Source organism: Monodon monoceros, unplaced genomic scaffold, assembly GCF_005190385.1.
Source record: "Monodon monoceros isolate NGI ecotype Baffin Bay Population unplaced genomic scaffold, NGI_Narwhal_1 Super_Scaffold_12, whole genome shotgun sequence".
Lineage (NCBI taxonomy): Eukaryota > Metazoa > Chordata > Mammalia > Artiodactyla > Monodontidae > Monodon > Monodon monoceros.
Genome location: NW_021703768.1, coordinates 19,015,216 through 19,036,501, shown reverse-complemented (window position 1 = coordinate 19,036,501; position 21,286 = coordinate 19,015,216). Strand labels below are relative to the sequence as shown.

The following is a 21,286-nucleotide window of genomic DNA, read 5'->3' as shown; positions in this document are numbered from 1 at the left end:
GACCATTAGATAAAAGTTTATTAGATTTGTTACTACATACTTTCTAGAAGATATAATACTTTTTCCTTCAAATATATCCTCAGAGTAAAACAACCCACTGCTTTTCAACTGCAATATTTATACCTAGAATTGGGCATTATTCAATATTTGTAGACTTTACCTGTATAACACGTGTGTGATGAAGTGATAATGAAGATCTAGGTAAGTGATTTTTCTGGGGGGAAAAATCATTACCTAGGAGAGAGGAGGGAAGAGGGGAATTGAGTCTTGCAACTGTTCATTCTTACATCATTAAGGAGGACATACTTTTGATGAATCCTTAATATAGGTCCCCAATGCCTACCAATGCTTATTTGTCCAATAATTATTAGAGATGCTGCAAATATTGCTGTTGACGATGATGAAAATGATGATGATGGATGATGTTGACTAATATCAGTTATCATTCTTCACAACTTAGAAATGTTTGCCTACTTTCGGGAATTCCCTGGTAGCTCAGTGGTTAAGGCTCTGAGTAGCCACTGCAGGGGACACAGGTTCAATCCTTGGTCAGGAAACTAATATCTCACAAGCCGTGAGGCCAAAAAAAAAAAAAGTTTCCCTACTTTCCTTCTAGTAGTGTCTTCTCCTGGGAAAGGCTGTTGTCATAAACATATGCTGTATCTGTTGATATAACTAGGATTCACCAAAACACCTTAAGATAAAGCATTTGGCATTGAATGTCTACTGAAAGTTACGATTTCTTACTTTTTCAGCATTCTAACACTTCATGTAACAAAAAAGTAGAGGTGAAGAGATGGTTCATTCTCTTAGCTTTTAGAGCAAACCTTTAAGATTAAGTTTGTTCCTGGTTGGCACTGTCTTAAGAAAAAAGCCTGAGTAAGTAAATGGAGCAATCTTGCATTCCCCAAACTGACAGTTACATTGAATGCCTCCAAGAGATGAAGAGTGTTCTGTCCACTGTGCAACTTTGGATGCACATTTCACTCCCTTTATGCTCAGTGGGCATTTCCTTCCTTCATCAGCAGCATATTATTTTATTTATACTGAGTTTGATAATTTTGATTCTACTTTGTTCTCAATTCAGAATAGTAACACTGAATGGACATTAAGAAGAGATACTCATTTAAAAAGCTCTTAGAGGAAGATTTAACTATGACTATGAATATGTAAGACAAAACTGCTGAAAAAAATCTCCCATTGGGCTTCCCTGGTGGCGTAGTGGTTGAGAGTCCGCCTGCCGATGCAGGGGACACGGGTTCGTGCCCCGGTCCGGGAGGATCCCACATGCTGCGGAGCGGCTGGGCCCGTGAGGCCCGCGTACCGCAAAAAAAAAAAAAAATCTCCCGTCAACTTCTCTTAGTACATAAATAATATGGCCAAGTGTCAAGAGATGAGAAAAGCTACAGATAATTTGGATTGTCTAAAGTTTTCCTATGTCAGTGAACACAGAATAATTCAGTCTTGAGGCATAAAGGTGCTTCTCTAGCTAGAATTGCAATTATTTTCGGTTCCTCATTTTCTCAAATATTCTGTCCTAATTAAAGGCTTCCTAAATGAGTATGTAATTGTTGATTTTTAAGCTGCAATTGCAAATTACTTACACCCTTTAAAGTTCAGTAAGCCTTTAAACCTTTTAGCTCTTCTATTGATATCCTAATCATGCAATTAAAGCATCTACAGTAAGCAGATGAGCTAATGCCAGCGGTGTCATGTTTTCTTTGGTGTACAAATCAATAAATCTATTGTGATGACTTTCAGGTCAATGACCTAGCTACTGGAAATGGACACAGCTTTAAAAATAGATATTTAAAATAGGTATCACTTGTACTAACAGCTAATATTGTTGCTCAACATTTTGGTTATAATAGTTCAGTTATTCTCAGTGACTTCATATACTCACTGAATTAAGGAATGCCATATTCCAAAGGAAAATGGAGTCCAGAAGATAAAAGACATGACCTTGAGCTCTATAAAACAAAGATGCTAGAATCATATGGTCTTATTTTCCAGGTGCTTATGTGCTCCAGGTCAAGGCCACGGATGCAGATGACCCAACCTATGGAAACAGTGCCAGAGTCGTTTACAGCATTCTTCAGGGACAGCCTTATTTCTCTATTGATCCCAAGACAGGTAAATTTTTTATTAGAGACAACATTATCACCTCCCTTTCCCATTCTAACACTGCAATAAAGATTCAATGTGCTCCCCATCTAGCAAAGGAAGATAGGATCTTACCTTGCTGCTGCAGAGCTATTTCAGATTGAACTTGGTATAAATATAAACCTTTTTACACATATATGCCAAGTCCAAATTTGTTAGTTAGGAATTCTTTGTATGATTTAAATTTTCCAAAGTCTAGGAATATTTGTTTTTTTTGTTTCTTCTAGCTAAAATAGCTTTTTATTTCAGTTTTTCTTGGTTGGGTTCAATTATATTCCATTTTGGACCTAATCAACCCAAGATTATGGAGTTTCTATTGCTATCTTTATAGATGGCGTTATGGATGGTGACTTTGGAAAAATATAGACTTATGCTTCTAGTAGGGGAAAGAAGAGGGCTGACAAGCTTGAAACCCCAAGATCACTAATTCTTCCGGTCTATATTTTTGAAGCCAGTCTCATTTTTAAGTCAAACCATTGAAATTCCAGTTTTCAAATCTATGGAATCTATGGAAAGTACAGAAAGGGCAGGAAAACATGCAGGACGATTTTGTATTCCCTTTAAAATGAAACGAGTTCCCCCTGTTTCCAGAGAATCTGTTTTTGAGTGAAGATAGTTTTTAAGGAGCTCCAGTCATGCTGACCAGTTATCAAAGCTCAGTGTCACAGTTAAAGCAGAAACTCCATAACGACAGTTGTTTTATCAACTCTTATATAATACGTAACATGTTGCATATTAAATTCAACACTGTTTATCACATCAGTTTAAAGTAATGGAATAAACTGTTAACATACTGGACTAATAAGTTACTTTTAAAATTTGTAAATAGATCTTTAAAGAGCTACATTGATTTGAAGGGTATTCGTTTCCAACACTATACATGCAAATGGGTTAAACATTTCAAAATTTATACTTCCTCAGAAGTATGTGGGAACTGGAATACCAATTAGATATAGGTTAGTTAATAATTAACCATGGATGGATGTTGCTTGGAAACATAAGGTCAATTAAGTGAAAATAAAGAACCAGCAAATTTTCTGTCAACTAAACCTGCCATTCTGTCGGTCCTCACTTCTCACCCTTTTCATCAAGGCAACAGGGGGCCAGAAACCATCAAAAATGAACAGAACAAGGCTGGGAGCTGCTCACTTTTGTAAACTTGAAAAGCAATAGATTGTAGTAAGGACAACATTAGTCCTTTAAGAAGGGAACTTCAGTGCTGAAGAAAATACAGAAAGGTTCAGGACAAAGAAGCTCTTTTGGTTTGGAAGTAGGATCAGAGATCAAAAGCCAGGGGGTCAAATGTTAAGAGTGAGTGTGTAATGGGGAGATTACACCTAAAATGTAAGTTATTTTCCAGAAGTAGGCAGTGAAGACAGGAGAAGAAAATGTTTGGCAATATAGGTATTGAGGAAGCTTTGTGGTGGCTATTGTTGTTTAGCTTTGGGAAAATCATATATTTGTGGAAAAAAGGGAAAATTGTTGATAAGAAAGTTTGGGGAAGTTTTCAATGAAGTTTATGATGGTACAAAGCTCCAGAGGAATTAGGAAGGTTTGTGCAATAGGCCAAATGTATAGACAAATAATGAGATTATCTAAGATACTATACATCCTTTTATCAAATGGGAACATTATGGGTTTTTTTTTCTTATACAGTTACATTTTCCAAATTTACCATAACTGGGAATCTAACAGAAATAGAAGTAAGGACAATATCTGTCTCCTAGATCACTTCAGCCTCTGAGAAGCACTTCTCACAGACAGAAAGGATGGGAGAAAAAGAAAGGAAGGTGTCTAGAGATTGGTGAGGAGGGAGGTTTTTAGTATTAGGTACGCTTACTGAGTTTCAGTGATTAATTATATAGAGTAGATGAGTTTATATACTCAGAATAAATGTGGCAGAAGCAGGATCAAAGATTTAATATTGGAAAAGTAACTATAGACGGAGACCATACCTAACTAAAAAAGCAAGATAAAAATCACACAAAGGTGAATCGAAGCATAGCATGGGTAGAGAATATAATTGCTTTGGTCAAATTAATACTGGACAGACAACAATTACATGAAGGGTTTACTTGCCCTCCCCTTGACTTTACTTGTTCAATATCAACTTTAGATAAATTCTAATGCCTTCAGAAAGTATCATTTTACAGAACAGTATATATATTTATAATATGCCTTTTCTAATTGTGTATTTATATTTTTATATCATGCTTATTATTTAGAACTGAAGGTGAAACAATTCTGGCATGAACTATGGAATAGAATTTTTTAAGCATTAATTTTCACTGGAGACAGAAGTCTTGATACTAACAATGCCTCAGACCACTAGACAGGAAAAGAGTGGATGGTGAGGCACTTCATTAATAGAATGATAACTAGATCTTCATGCACAGAAACCATTAAGAAGACTTTTTGTCAAATTTATCACCTTGTGGTAGGTAAAAATAAATCAAAACTCAAGGATAATTGCAATTTCTCAGAAATAGCCCCCATATAGCTTCCTTTTATGATTCCTTTTGCTATTATTAAATAAAATGCATGAAAAACTAATATTACCTAAAATTTTCCACATTTGAGTATAGAAACCAGTTTAAAATAATTTCTAAAGGAAGAGTCTTATCAAAACTTCTGGTGACTAAGTATTTATGAAGAGATAAATATAACTATTTAGTATTCGTTTGGAATGAGAACTTTTTTTAAAGGTTTTCATTGACATTGCTGTTTGACAAGCATTCCTAGCACCTCTATCCAAGGTATAAATATGGCAGGTTTATTTATAAATAATATAAATTGATGCATTCTATGAAATAAGCCCCGAATTGAGTTTAAAATTGGTTAATTTGGCAATTATTTGGCTTACCTAAGAGAATGTTTACTGTAACTTAAAATTTGCATGCATTCATGTATATGCCTCAATGATTATTAAATATTTTAAAAAAACAGAAATGTAGATACATTTATAAAACATTAAATAACATTGATCCTTATTATACTTAATGTTTATAAAACACTAAAATATTTGTCAAATTGGCATATTATATTATTATATATATTTTACACTTAATATTTATGATACATTAGAAAAACACATAATCTATAAAATGTTAAAGAGGTATTGTAGTATTTTATTTGATGCATGAAATTGAAATGCTAAATATTTCCAGAGCATTGATAATAGAATTATTTCATTTAGGAAAACAAACATTATTATAAACTTGATTTTATTATAAACTTGATTGATGTCATGACTTAATTCACATTTAAAATTCTTTTAAAGTATTTGAATTTTTCCCTAAACGATTTCAAAATCTAGTCTGAGTTGGATAACTAGATATTGCTATTTGGTGTATCATGTGGTGATGATATGTTGCTTTTTCTAAATAATCTGAGCTCCACCTGAGAAAGCATTATATTGATAATACTATTTTATCTCAACATTTTAAAAAATCTATAAACTTTAAATTGCTCTGTCATGGTAAAATATATATTTTGCTATTTTAACCATCTTAAGTGTGCTATTCAGGGACATTGTGTACATTCACATTGTGTAACCATCACCACCATCCATCTCCAGAACTTTTTCATCAGTGCCTTTTTGTTTATGTGCACTGTCAAAAGTGCATATTTATAAGTCTTTATGTTATGTATTTACATGTGCATTTTTAGGATTCATATGAAAACAATTGAATGAGAATGGGATTTCATGCATGAGTTATTTTCTTTTTTTCTTTTATCCACTATCCTGATACTTCACGCTTTATGATTCTGTCCTAGTTTCTGTTTGGGAAATCTGATGAAGTGCTGAGAGAACTGACACTTTCTCAAGATTTTTAGTTCGATTATCACCTTTTGATTAGAGATGATTATCTTCAAGCTTACTTCCCAAATAAAACATCACCCCCCCGACTGATATTTATTCTTTTCAGTCTTTAAAAAAAAAAATGTGTTAGTGTTTTAAAGCCCCATAGTGAAATTCAAGCATGGGTCAGACTTCATATTTTGGGCTAATTCTTTATATAAACTACTATGTACATATTTACAATGTTTTATGGCCTGAGCATGCCCTTGACTTTAATTCAGAGAAAAGTCTTACAGCATTTAGAGTCAGTGCTGGTGAGATAACGACAGAAGCTCTTTTTTTCTTCAAGAGTGAAATAGGAAATAGACAATTATTAAGATTAAACAACACGTGCCATTATCGCTTTTGTAATATTTTACATATATGCAGTAAAATTACATGACTAAAAATGTACTGCAGACAATGGTTCCCTTGTATTCTGCCTTGTCACACTTCACGAGAACTCTGTGTGAACTCCACTTGCCTTATTTTAGAAACCACGGAATGCACACATCTGCAGATGGAACTAAGACTGTTTGGTCTTGAAAGGAAAATACTCCAGGCGGATGTGATACATGCCTTTCGGAAGTTGTAGAGCTCTCATGTAGAAGAGGAGCTAGCTGTATTCTCTGCTGCTCCAGAGGGCTATCAATGGCATGAATTACAGGAAGAAAGAATTTTGGTTTCATTAAGAAAAAAAGATGTTGATGATTGTCCATAAATAAGAGGGACAGGCACCTCATGAGACTGTGAGCTTCATATTACTGGAAGATTTAAAGCAGGTAATGAGCGATAAGCCAGTGGTGCTGGATTTGGGTATGGATTTCCTGGATTTGGGTAAATTGATGCACATTTATTTATAACCAATGATCTGGCAGGTCCTGTGCTGCCAGGATACTGAGATGCATCAGGCCGATCCTCAAATAGATCCCCATCTACTCGGGGGAGGACATCAGGTCCTCAGAAGATTACATTTGGGTTTTCTAGGATACCATTCTATGATACGTAGTGTGACTACTGGGCACTAGATATAGACTCACGAGAGCGGGGAAACTCCTAAGAAAAGAACTTTTGGGGAAGTGACTTCTAAATCTTAAAGAATAGTTAAGGCATGTTATGGTGCAAAGTCGGACCATACTGTCTTTAAATTTTCTTCCTACCTAAGATAACCTGATAACTCTTCTTGTCCTCAAAATACATTATTGGCAACAGTTTTCAAAAAATTATACACCTTATCTGTGTAGTCATGAACACCATATTTTTAATAAAGCTTAAGAATGTACTAGCTTTTAAAAAAATCTATTACAGAAGCAGTAGGAAACTAATTCAGTATAGAATTTTAGTTGGAATGACAAATACAGTCCTATGAAGATGACTTTGATGACAGATATGAAAGAAGTAGAGCAGCTGTTTATGGTTACGTCTTGGAAAGAACATTTCCAGCAGAGGGAAGAGAGGGTACAAAGCTCTAGTGAACAAAGGAGGGAGTTGTGGAAGATAATATCAGAGAGTTAAGATCAGGGAGTGGGAAGATGGAGATTATGTGAGGTCTGTAATCTGAGCGACCTGGACAATCTCTGAGGATTTCTGATTGGAGGGGCTCTGTGACTGCTTCATGCTCAGACCTAACCACAGAGACTGCTCTTCAGAGAACAGACTAGTGGTCTAGGTCTCCTCTGGACTCTAATCCTCAGTGAATGGAGAATGCAGCCATTCATCCATTGTTCATTCTACATTTCTGTATCTATCTCTTCCTATCTGTATCTATCTCGTCCTATCTGTATCTATCTATCTATCCATCCATCCATCCACCTAATCTATCTGAATAGTCTCAAATTAATAATTAGCATTTTTCAAGCTTTATTGAGATATAATTGGCATATAGTGCTGTGTAAGTAAGTGGTATACAATGTGTTGATTTGATACACTTATATATTGCAAAATGATCACCATCATAGTGTTAGCCACACCTCCATCAGGTCACATAATTACCATTTCCTTTCCAGGCTAAGAACTTTTAAGATCTACTCTCTTAGCAACTTTCCAGTATATAATACAGTAATATTAACTGTAATCACCATGATATACATTCTATCCTTATAACCTATCCACCTTATAACTGCAAGTTTGTGTCTTTTGACCAGGATCTCCCCATTTCCCCCACCCCACAGCCCCTGGTAGCCACCAACCTACTCTGTTTCTATAAGTTCAGCTGTTTTAGAGTCTACATATAAATGATATCATAGACTTTTTGTCTTTCTCTGTCTGACTTATTTCATTTAACATAATGTCCTCAAGTTTCATCTATGTTGTTGCAAATGGCAGGATTTTTTTTTTCATTCTCACGTCTGAATTATTGAATTATATTCCATTATATCACACCTTCTTTATCCAATCATCTGTTGATGGACATTTCTGTTGTTTTCATATCTTGGCTACTGTGAATAATGCTGCAATGAACATGGAGCACAGGTATCTCTTCAAGATCTTGTTTTCACTTTCTTTTGATACATACTCAGAAGTGGAATTGCTGGATCATATGGTAGCTCTATTTTTTACTTTTTTTTAAGGAACCTCCATACTATTTTCCATAGTGGCTGTACCAATTGACATCCCTACTAACAGTGCACAGGGGTTCTCTTTGCTCCACATCCTTGCCAACACTTTTTATCTCTTGCTCTTGACTTATTGATAACAGCCATACTAAGAATCATGAGGTGATAAGTATCTCATTGTAATTTTGATGTATGTACATTTCCCTGACGATTATTGATATCAAGCACATTTTCATGTAACCACTGGCCATTTGTATGACTTCTCTGGAAAAATTTCTATTTGGTTTCTCTGCCCATTTTTAAGTAAGATTTTTTTTGTTTGTTATTGAGTTGCATGAGTTCTTTATGGTATGGATATTAACTCCTTATCAGATATCTGATTTGCAAATAGTTTATCCCATTCCATAGGTTGCCTTTTCATTTTTGTCTATTATTCCTTTTGCTATGCAGAAGCTTTTTAGTTTGATGTAGTCTTACTTGTTGATTTTCAAGATGCCTTCCCAGAGAGTTTATTTATCTTTGAAAACCACTATCTCACTTCTCTCCCACTCTGTGATCTTATTTTATACCATCCCTCCCAACAGTGGTATGTTGCAGCCACATCAACCTCCAAGTTCTATTCTTATTATTATTTTTTTTTTTTTTGCGGTACGCGGGCCTCTCACTGTTGTGGTCTCTGCCGTTGAGGAGCACAGGCTCCGGACGTGCAGGCTCAGCGGCCATGGCTCACGGGCCCAGCCGCTCCACGGCATGTGGGATCTTCCTGGACTGGGGCACGAACCCGTGTCCCCTGCATCGGCAGGCGGACTCTCAACCACTGTGCCACCAGGGAAGCCCCAAGTTCTATTCTTGTATGCTTTGAAGAAGTAGTGCTCTCCTCCTTTTCGTCCCTGGGATACTCCTCCGTGGGTTCTTTCTAAGTCAGCCTCTTCCACTTCTCTGGGATTGCAGTCTTTCCTCAGAGGGGACATTTCTGATACTACCTTCAAGAGGACTTTCTTTCATTTTCCTCATAACACCAATCACCATCTGAAATTAGCTTAATCATTTAAAAGCTTCTTTATGACCTCCTCACCACTTTATAGGAATACATAATACATACCCATTAAATGTACATTCCATGAAGGAACCTTATACAGAGACTCTATCAATTATTTTCCCAGATGACAACAGATGATACCCAGTTGGGCAATTTGAGATTAGTTTAATAAAAGGACTCTTTACTAAAGTGCAAGCAGATTGTAGGGAAACCATAAGGGATAAGGCCGAATCTGGAGAAGAAATAAGAAGTGGATGCAGTTACCACACTGGGGTTGAAGGAATGAGGGTGTTCTAGAGTCACAGGCAGAGACCATGGCACGAGAGAGTGTGGAATGGAATGTGGGGGATCCATGGAAAGAAAAACCCAAACTCATTCTCCTTCTATCATCTAATCTCCTGTCAATTGGCCCAGGGTAGCCAGAAACCAGAGAGCAGAGAGAAGTCTAGAAAAGTATATATAGTGGAACTGGAGGGGCAGATGGAAGCCATTACACCCTTAAACCTAGGAACAGTGCCTGAATGAAACATATATTTTAGTACAAGTGTTGACTGAATCTACTATCCCATGTTTCAATCCTGCAGTTCAGCACTCAATTCAAGAAAAAACTCAGATAAAACCAAATCCTTGATTATCACATGTAATATTTCATGATTTTTCATATATAGTATTGCATTATTTTCATCTCAAAAAGTTTTCATCAGCATATCTAACCCATTTTTACAAAATAAGCTGAGATCCACCAAAACTAAGGGACTTGCCTATAACACCAAGGTGATTGCAAAGGGAGAATATATCCCCTGGCAGATTAGTATCCTTTGGTGCTATAAGGTTTTATAACCTTAATTTAAGGTTATAACTCTCTCAACCATATATTTCCATTCATATTGGCAGAAATAAAATCTATTTTTCTCATTCTTAATTTTGCTCTAATTATCTTGCATATGTTTGAAAGTTCATCAGTTACAAGACCATACCAGTATTCAATGTAAACTTGCTTATCTACTCTTTTTTTTTCCAAAAAATAGGATTTATTTCATAATTATTTCAAATTAATTAAAGTTTGTGGTATCACTACTGTGGAGTACCTGTGGAGTATTTATACTGTTTTATAAAATGCATGTTTTTTCTTTTTAATCTTAAACTATTATCATACAAGGTTGTTGCTGTACTTTATATACAAATACTGAAAAACAGAGATGGATACTTGAACCTAGATCTAAGATCTGAAGTGACAGAATGTAGCATTTCCTTCGGCTGGTTGCATTTTGCTATGGAAGCACTTTAGTCCAGTCGTTTCAAGTTTCCTCCTTGCTCAAGACCAGGCAATTCATTTTCATTTGTTTGGTTTTAAATGTTAGGAAGTATAGAAACAACCAGTGGCCATAAGAAGAGTAACTTTTTGAATAGGAGATTCCCCGCCCCACCCCGCCCCCGGCTTTTTCAATAGGCCACAGTATTTAAGGATTCTCTACTCAAAATGAATTTTGTTGTCTGCCTGATTCCCCAGATTCAACTCTAAAAAAATTCTAGAAATGCTGTATGTTATTTCTCTGGGACAGTGGCTCCTAATGAAAATGGTGGTGGGAAGGGGAAGCACATCATGGTTATCAGAGGAGATTTCCTTTGAAACTACATACACAACCCTTTCCTCTCTAAATTCTAACATACAGTCTCCCAAAAGCAGCATTAAACTAAAAGGATGGCTGGATGCGGCGGCTAGATCACCTATCAGACACAAAATGGAGGAGTGCAGGGCAGTTAGGGGTATTCATGACAATTACATCAAATCATCAGAAAAAAACTCTAGTCTTAAATAAGTCTGATAATGTTTATTTGCTCTCTTTTTCATAGAATCAATGTTTTACATGTGCATACATATATCATAAAATTTATATATCAAACATATTTGTAAATTATATTGAAAATTTTCATACCAGAAATTGAGTAGAGTAAGAAATATACATATATACTTACTGGAAATGAACTGAGTAAAGATAAATCTGGTCAACAACAGGAAAATACGTTATGAGTATGAATTCAACCCAGGCATTTATCTAGAAAATACAAATATTATAAGGCAGGCAGAAGTCATGTAGCTTAAGGCATGTAGGACCAGGCCACTGAGATGCAGAGATGAGGAATCTTAGTTAAGACACTTGGAAATGAAACATCAGAAATCCAAGCTGAAGAAAGGACAAACAGATTGAAGTAAAAGGGTGTCAGTAGCAGTGTATGAGTAAAACTGCAGGAGCAAAAAATGGAACTTGCGTTTTTTGCAACAATTTCCTGCCAAGGGCCAAAGAAATTTCAGATTGTAGTTAAGTCTGAATTAGCAAAAGAACAGCATTAGGTAAGTATAGATAAAATAAGGATGTATATTCAGTTTGTGCTTAGGATTCTATATTTTGTGTTGACAATTGATATTAAATTTGTTATTCATATATGCCTTATTATTTAAGAAATAATATCAAAGACACATGGGTTTAAGACAAATTTCCTGCAATCTCTCCCTAAAATCATTAGGTATAGATTGGAATTTGTTATAAAATTTATTCACAATTTACCTGCAATAAATCCAGAAGGTTTTAGTTGTTACACTATGAATAAATATAAATATAAATACAGACATAAATATAAATTAGTTCTGCACTCAAACCCAAGAACAGGAAATGAGTAGGCTGTGTAAATATGCATATATATCATGATTCATGATTATAAATTATTTATAGGGACTTCCCTGGAGGTCCAGTGGTTAAGACTTCGCCTTCCAATGCAAGGGGTGCGTGTTCAATCCCTGGTTGGGGAGCTAAGATGCCACATGCCTCATGGCCAAAACACCAAAAGATAAAACAGAAGCAATATTGTAACAAATTCAATAAAGACTTTAAAAATGGTCCACATCAAGGGCTTCCCTAGTGGCGCAGTGGTTGAGAGTCCACCTGCCAATGCACGGGACACGGGTTCGTGCCCCAGTCCGGGAAGGTCCCACATGCCGCGGAACGGCTGGGCCCGTGATCCATGGCTGCTGAGCCTGCGCGTCTCGAGCCTGTGCTCCGCAACGGGAGAGGCCACAACAGTGAGAGGCCTGCGTACCGCAAAAAAAGGTCCACAACAAAAGTAAATGAATAAATAAATAATTTATAGATTCCTTCCTTCAATTCGCCAGTCATTCCACTAGTCAGATGGTCAATCATTCTTATTGAGATTTTTCTAAATGACAAGCACTCCATTAGAGGTTGTAGTATAGTAACTTGGTGACAAGAGAGACAAAATCCCTGCAATGGCAAAGCTTAATAAGATCTAAGTACAAAAACCTGTGGCTAATATAAGTAAGAGGAATCCTGAAAGACAAAATAAAATACACAAAGGAGACATTCAAGTGTTCAAAGAAGCAAAGTAATATATATGTATCCCAAAAAATAGATAAGAATGAAGAAGAAGATGTTATTCTTTAGAAATCTCACCTTCAGTGTAATCACTTAATTTTTTTACTATATATCTAAAATATATATTGTCTAACAATTTAATTCTTTTTTAAAGGTAGGAGCATTCTGTATAAATTATGTCTAACTTGGTTGACTTAGTGAATGACGACCATCTTTTAGAGCCAATACATTGTTCCTTAACCATATTCCACAATGCTGCACAGCATTTCACTATACGGCTATTACCACAATATATTTAATTATATCCTAACCATTGGATGTTTTGGGTGTTTCACTTTTTAATACACAGAATTTTTGTTAGCATGTTTTTCTGCTAATGAACCTAGATAGAATCACTTTCTTGTTGTGGACTATTTTATTTTGGAAAACTCACCGTGTGTGATATTTATCTTTTATTTTTTTCCCCTCTTAAGGTGTTATTAGAACAGCTTTGCCAAACATGGACAGGGAAGTCAAAGAACAATACCAAGTCCTCATCCAAGCCAAGGATATGGGCGGACAACTGGGAGGGTTAGCTGGAACGACAATAGTCAACATCACCCTAACAGATGTCAATGACAACCCACCTCGATTCCCAAAAAGTATGTTTTTCCTGTTAAGTCGAAATCAGTACAGCTTTTTAAAAAATGTCTTGCATTTCATTGAATTTTACAGGAATTGTAATAATTTTCCAGACACTTTTTGTCTTTAGGAAGCAGAAGCTAAAAATTAACTGTCCTCAGAATTACATTTTTCCATTAGAATCATGCGTAGTGTGATTTTAATAGAAAAAAAATAAATGAGTCAATAATTGTATGAATCATGTTATCAATTCTTATAAAAGTAAAATATTCACAATAGGTTGGGATCTTGTCTAATTTCTTACTAGTTGAAAAAGTAATATAAATATGAAAAGTACAATGTAATTTAAGATTTATGACATATATGCCACTGTACTATTTGTTATATCATATAATTAGCATAAAATTTTCTGCCTTCACTTTATCAATTTTATGTATTGAATCATTTCTGTATACTTCCCTGGAGATATCAGATGACATTGCAGTGATGCTATTTCTCTACTTTAGTTGTATTTTATTTTAGTTTTGCAATAGGTGAAAATTGCTACACTTTCTATGATAATAGAATAATTCACACCTATATCTTCTCTGTAACTCTATATTTCTTATTGAAAATGAATACTTCTCACTTGTGTTACATCCAGTTTTCTTTTGCAGTATTATATTTAACACCAGTAAGTACCTGTTCGATTTCTGGTACATTTTCAAGGATTATAGTTCAGTGTTCCTAGGATTTAGAATACAGGAACTGTTTCTTCCATTGCTTATATAAGTAATTTGATAAAGTCACTAGACACTTATTTGCATGAACAGTTTTAAAAACCAAAACAAGGCAAATCATTTTCTTCTTCTAACTCCAGGAGAGTTTGAGTTTATCTACTAAAGTATATAACAATGAGAATATTTAACTAAATGGATATTTTATTCCTCTAGCTGTGTGGTTTTACATAATTTACTACTTTGTCATTTTTGTCTTAAAATGATCAACCTATATTTTCTTATGGAAATACACTTACTTAGTGATCAGAAAGTCAGTGCACTGAACAAATGTTATAAAAGTGGCAATTAGAAATCATTATACTTTAGCAACTGGGATGTATATGACAAATGGCTAGTAAATAATAGGTTATGACTAATAACACAGAGTCCTAGAGAAACACTTTCCTTGCTTTCTATTCAGGGAAACCAAAAAAATATAAATAAATATTTCAAAGGAGAAAGAAATAATGCATTTGATTCTCTAGAATATGGCATTAAAAAAGAACATGTTCCCACCTCAAAAAGACTGATTTTTAACAATTTTACTGCTTATTTGTGGCAATCTGTAATAGCTAATGGAGGAGACTAGTTTGAAAGATTGTTCTACTTTTACATAAAAGGTGACATTGTACATTTGGATTCTGTTTTGGATTTGTGCATAAAAAGTATGTTCAGTTTAGAGTATAAGAAATAGCAGAGATCTTCCTAGGTCGGGTCACTATTCTTATTCACAAGGATCATAGTGAGGTTTTTCAGATGAAGAGTGTAAAACTCAACCAGTGGAAGGAAACAACTTCTGGGTACGGATGAAGGGTAATTTGCAAAAGTTTGAACAGCCATCCAGACAAATAGGCTGGAGTGCAACAAAGAAATGAAAATATCTTAATGGGAGAGAAACTAGAGTATGGTTAGGGAACCAAGATGGCATGCTCAGTTCCCAGGGAGACAGGAAGATCAATTCCAGATCTTATCTAGTGAAAAGAATCTGTACAAAGCATCAGGCTTCTTTGGAATTTACTCGAAGTTGAATATGTAGATCTAAGCGTAACTAGCTGAGACCCACTAGGAAAGATTATGGGGTTAAGGGCATTTGAACTTTTAGAGCATTTTCATGCTGTGTCAGGAACTTTATCACTTTTGTATTTCCTTTCCTCAGAAACACTCTGAGATCTTTATTTTCCACATTTTACTCTTAAGAAAACTGAGACTTAGATTAACTTGCCCAATATCAGCAAAGCTAACAAAGGCTTTTTTTTGATACTAAAGTTCAAATTTCTTCTAATTTAACATATGAAAATGAAAAGATATTCTTTTCTTTTACCTGCCACTCTGAAACAATATTTTTTAGACACGTCTGCAAAAAAGTCACATGACATAGGCTGAATTGTCATCATAAACAGAAATGAGAGGGTAGAAGGAATATACCAAATAGATCACTGTGATCTAATTATTTTCTTCTTGTGTTACATGCGTATTCGAACTATAGCCTGAAAGTATAATAGGTGAGAGATATTTTTGAATCATGAGAAAGAAGAGAGTTTTCACATTTTTCATGAATAAAAAATTAATCCCCTTGAAATCTTACATGCCTTTGTGTCAAGCTCTTTTTACTGTACTGTTATTTTGATTTATATCCTTCAGAGGAAAAAGGCAGAATACATTTATAAACAGAAAAGCCACCTCTTTAGAAGCCAGTGCTCTTTCTGCAGGAATATTTCTCACATGGATCAATTAAACTGAAAATATGACATGAAATGACAAACTTAAATAATAACTTTTGAATGTAAAAGTCAAGAAAACAAATATTTCATACATAATATAACTTAACAGAGAATTTCCCACAGCTAGCTATATTTGTTCATGTCTGTTAAGCAGTTATGCTGAAAAGAAAATCTTCCTTCAATTGAACTTCATGGAGCTACATCTTTTTCATTGCTTAAAAATGCACAAGATAATTTCTTAAAATTTACTAATCACAATTCATTTTGGCTTTGTGTGTGTACGTATGCATGTGTGTCATTGTTAAGCACCCATTTCCATCCATTTCCTTCTATAAATCTGTTAGAAATGAAAATAAAATTAAATGTCATGGCCATTTGTAGGATGCAAGTGTAAATAATTTGCTGTTTTACTGTTGCCAAATAGATGGTTCCTGAGGCATCAGAATTTCCTGCCAATTTCATTCGATGATGGTGACAATGATATTTACTAATAAGTTACCGTGTGTCATGCATTATGCAAAATGATTTGCATATATATTCCCATTTAGCTTTACAATGACTGTATAGTATTTTCTCAATTTTAGAAATAAAAGAACAAGGGTATATTATTAATAAAAGTTAAGTAACTTGTCCAAGATCACACAGCTCCTAGGTAGGAGAACCCAAGACCTAATCTTATGAAGGGACTTCAGAACTTTTTATCACTTTCCCTCTTAAAAGGCAATTTGCCTTTAATGCCTGTGTTTTGCCCCAAAAGTCCTACAGACAGAACTGTTCACAAACAAAGGAGGGAATACTGTTTCAGAAATAGAAATAATACCAGGCATGTTAAAAGAGCTCTACCTGTAGTCATATAAAAACAAAATATTTTCTTTGTAAAATCTTTTACATATACTCATATAGCTTCCATCTATGGTAATCGAGGACATTCGTAGAGGATTTCCATCTGTCAAAATAAGCTACAGCGAAATGCTGGTGGTTTCCATTACTTGAATTTTAAATAACAAAACCATCTAACAAGCTGATCTAAATTATACATTATGAGATCAAATCGATTAAGTTTTGTGGTTAATTCACATTAGGCAAAATATTTCTCTCACTTGTCTCTTCTGTGTAATAGTTTTGTAATGAATAAGAAAACAACTTAGGTGAAATAAAGCCCTCATACTTTACATAAAAAGGGATAATTTGTAGGAAACGTAAAGAAGTGTTTGCTTCTTTTTCCTTTCTTTTTCAATATAATAAGCATTTAAGAGAACTGTTTGTATGGTAAATGGATTCAAATGCAGAAAATAAGACATTAATATTTATTTTACGACAAATTCTTAGTCATAAGTAAAACAGTATTTTAAAGTAAGTCTGTTTTTTGGGAATTCCCTGGCACTCCAGTGGTTAGGACTTCGAGCTTTCACTGCTGTGGCCCAGGTTCAATCCCTGGTTGGGGAACTAAGAAGATCCAGCAAACCAACTGCAGAGTGAGGCCTAAATAAGTAAACTAATAAATAAATAAACAAAATAAAGTAAATCTGTTTTCATCAAATGCCCACCAAACATGTTTATATTGACTGTTTCTAGTTATAGGACAATAGATTCAGTTATAAGTCAATAAAATATTATTTGTACAATAGTTATTTTCTAAAACATATAATTGTATCCAATATTATACCTAGAACCATGAACCCAATTATATCCAGATGGGGCACAAAGTCTGTTTCTCTTTGTTTACCATTTACCATCTTTATACCTGGAAAACTATAAGCTTTGATACTGAAATTTACTTAGTAAAACCATGTAATAAGTCATTCCGAATACAGAATTAAAGAGTAATTGAATTTTGACAGCTACTCAGATCCAGCCTTAGAAAATGTACCATCACGTTCTGCCAGGTGTCCAAAGTTTGATTGTCGTGGGGATAACTGAGATTGACTACTAAAGATATAAGTTCATGTGTTAGGTTTATTTTTAGATATAATATTTGTACATATTTATATTTTTATATTTATTTATATATATATAATTTGAGAATTCAAAACTTTATATAGATTTATATATTTATTTAAATAATATCATAGGAGAAAATTTTTCCTGGATTTTGCGTGCCCAAGATATGTCTGAATATGTAAATATGTGTATGCTGAGAATCACTTCAGTTCTTTTCACAATCTCTTTCTGTGACTGTTAGGGAGTGAATTATGTACAAATCTCTCCTTCCAACTTATCTGGAGACTCTGGCCAAGGGCCTGCTTCCTACCTGCAGATCAAGTACAAATAACTGTTAACACCCTCAGCATGTTTCTAAATGATGCCTCTGAGGCAAAGGTGGAATTTCTGTTCTTATCACTGCCTCCAACGTGCTATTTTAGGTGAAAGAATGAGAAAGAGAAGATGGTGGCAATTACTCTGAAAGAATACCGAAAGAGGCATGACTAAAATAATGGGTCTTATGTGAGCTCCACTAGTATTAAAATGAGAATGACTACTTCAGGTTCACTCAAATATTTGAGATTGGAAAGGTGGCGTGGACCAACTGGTCTGCAAAGTTAACTGTATAGATCAAATGTAAGTGAAGGCTTTCCTTAATTGGAACTGGGTGTCGGTTTTAAATAGTAATAAAAAATTAATATATGAAGGTGTTAATGATATAAATTCATATTTGCTTATGTTTCTCAAACTTAGTACTGGTGCCAATTTAGCATCAACTTTAATACAGTTTAATTCCCATAATTTAACCTAATCTGTGGCTTTTAGGTCAGTGCCTCCCAAAGATATAAATATGACAAAAAATTAGATAAGTTGATCTTTGATATTGTATGTATGTATGCTATATGACAATTAGATATACTCCTCATTTGGGAGGAAATGTTTAAAAAGCATTAAAAGTCGGGCTTCCCTGGTGGCGTAGTGGTTGAGAGTCCGCCTGCCGATGCAGGGGACACGGGTTCGTGCCCCGGTCCGGGAAGATCCCACATGCCGCGGAGCGGCTGGGCCCGTGAGCCATGGCCGCTGAGCCTGCGCTTCCGGAGCCTGTGCTCCGCAACGGGAGAGGCCACAACAGTGAGAGGCCCGCGTACCGCTAATTTTAAAAAAAAAAAAAAAAAAAGCATTAGAAAACATAAATTTTAGGGGTTAAAAAATTATACAAAGCGTTTATATTCAGGCATCTTCCAGTTCTCACATAGAATGTGAGCATGAGTCATATTTGATGACTCTTATTTCTATTCTTGAAAAATAAGCCAAGACACGTTATAAAACTAGCTTTTTACTAAGGGAAATAAGCACTTCAAGTTTAATTCCCAAATGGGCCTTTGTCTACTTCAATAAAAATAAATAAGAAACAACTATTTCCTGAAGATAAGGCATGCAAACGATAAACTGGGACTTATTCACCAGTGGCTCTCCCAGGGGTTCTCAAATTGTATTTGCCTTAGGAATTCCTTGGGATCCTATGTCCCAGCGAGGGAAGTTCTGCTTCAGTTGACATAGCTTAAATCCAGAAATCTGAATTATAGATAAGTGTTCCAGTAGACTGTGATATAGATAGTCTGCAGGCACAATTTGAAAATCTGTGATGAAGGAGCAAGTGTTGATTCCCTGAGAAGGCTTTTTCATTATTCGTTAACTAGAGGTAATGAGTTAATTATTTTGTACCTCATGAGAATTTTTTGATTCATGCAAAATTCCACCTATTTGGGTGGAGACTGAGTATTAAAATGTAGTCTTTTTTTTTTTTTTTCGCGGTACGTGGGCCTCTCACTGTTGTGGCCTCTCCCGTTGCAGAACGCAGGCTCCGGACGCGCAGGCTCAGCGGCCATGGCTCACGGGCCCAGCCGCTCCGCAGCATGTGGGATCCTCTCGGACCGGGACACGAACCCGTGTCCCCTGCATCGGCAGGCGGACTCTCAACCACTACACCACCAGGGAAGCCCGACAAAATGTAGTCATTTTAAACTAAGTATTTTGAAAGTTTATTTTTTTTTAACATATTAAGCACTCATATACAGTTGTACGTCTTGTTTAGAAGTTTTCCAAAGAGTTTACGGATGTCAGATACTGATGCTTTAAGGCTGAACTCAAACTGGATCGAAATGAATACAATTTGAAGGCAAGCTCAGTGAAAAACTTTGCACTCCCAGTTCTCCAATGAGAAGTGATTAGTGAGTTTCACTAGACTCTATGTGGGCAGATGTAAGCAAATGAAAAATAGCAGTAATAGAATGTTTAAATAATTTTTCATTGCTATAATTATCATTATTCACATCATATTGTGCTTTGCTAATGAGTATATGAGTCCTTTTAAAATAGTGCTGACACTTTTTGATGACTTATTTCGTTCTGTTTCCCATGTGGCAAAGTATAAAAGATTGTAGCCTGGTTGCTCCATTGCCCCATTAGCAGACTCTCAGAAGAATTATGCTTATGAGCTGGATGGCCAGCGACCTTCTTGAGGTGGCAATTACAATCATAATACTATTTTAAACACTTTTACCCAGAGTAAAGGATATATGCTGTGATTGTTAATATCATTTCCCTAGTTTGCTTAAAATGCTTAAGTTTATTTTATTATTATTTCAGTCTTTGAAAATCACATTATAGTCAATTAAAAATTCCTGCCACACAAATGGGACCTAATGAAACTTAAAAGCTTTTGCACAGCAAAGGAAACCATAAACAGGACGAAAAGACGACCCTCAGAATGCGAGAAAATATTTGCAAATGAAGCAACTGACAAAGGATTAATCTCCAAAATACACAAGCAGCTAATGCAGCTCAACATTATAAAAACAAACAACCCAATCCAGAAATGGGCAGAAGACCTAAATAGACATTTCTCCGAAGAAGATATACAGATTGTCAACAAACACATGAAAGAATTCTCAACATCATTAATCGTTAGAGAAATGCAAATCAAAACTACAATGAGATATCATCTCACACTGGTCAGAATGGCCATCATAAAAAAATATACAAATGGGGCTTCCCTGGTGGTGCAGTGGTTGAGAGTCTGCCTGCCGATGCAGGGGATGCGGGTTCGTGCCCCGGTCCAGGAAGATCCCACATGCTGCAGAGTGGCTGGGCCTGTGACCCATGGCCACTGAGCCTGCACGTCCAGAGCCTGTGCTCTGCAACGGGAGAGGCCACAGCAGTGAGCGGCCCGCGTACCGCAAAAAAAAAAAAAAAAAAAAAAAAAAAAAAAAAAAA

General features: G+C 35.3%; 1 protein-coding gene across 3 annotated transcripts in view; it reads left to right on the top strand.

The window, feature by feature from the left end:
• LOC114892337 (cadherin-12) overlaps positions 1–21,286 on the top strand; it is a 990,049-nt gene that overhangs the window by 896,855 nt on the left and 71,908 nt on the right. For 2 of the 3 annotated variants that reach the window (XM_029217108.1, XM_029217110.1), the window contains 2 exons: positions 2,014–2,133; positions 13,461–13,628. In XM_029217108.1, the coding sequence (XP_029072941.1) occupies positions 2,014–2,133; positions 13,461–13,628 (288 nt within the window). The remainder of the gene's footprint in view (positions 1–2,013; positions 2,134–13,460; positions 13,629–21,286) is intronic. The other variant, XM_029217109.1, reaches the window with a different exon arrangement.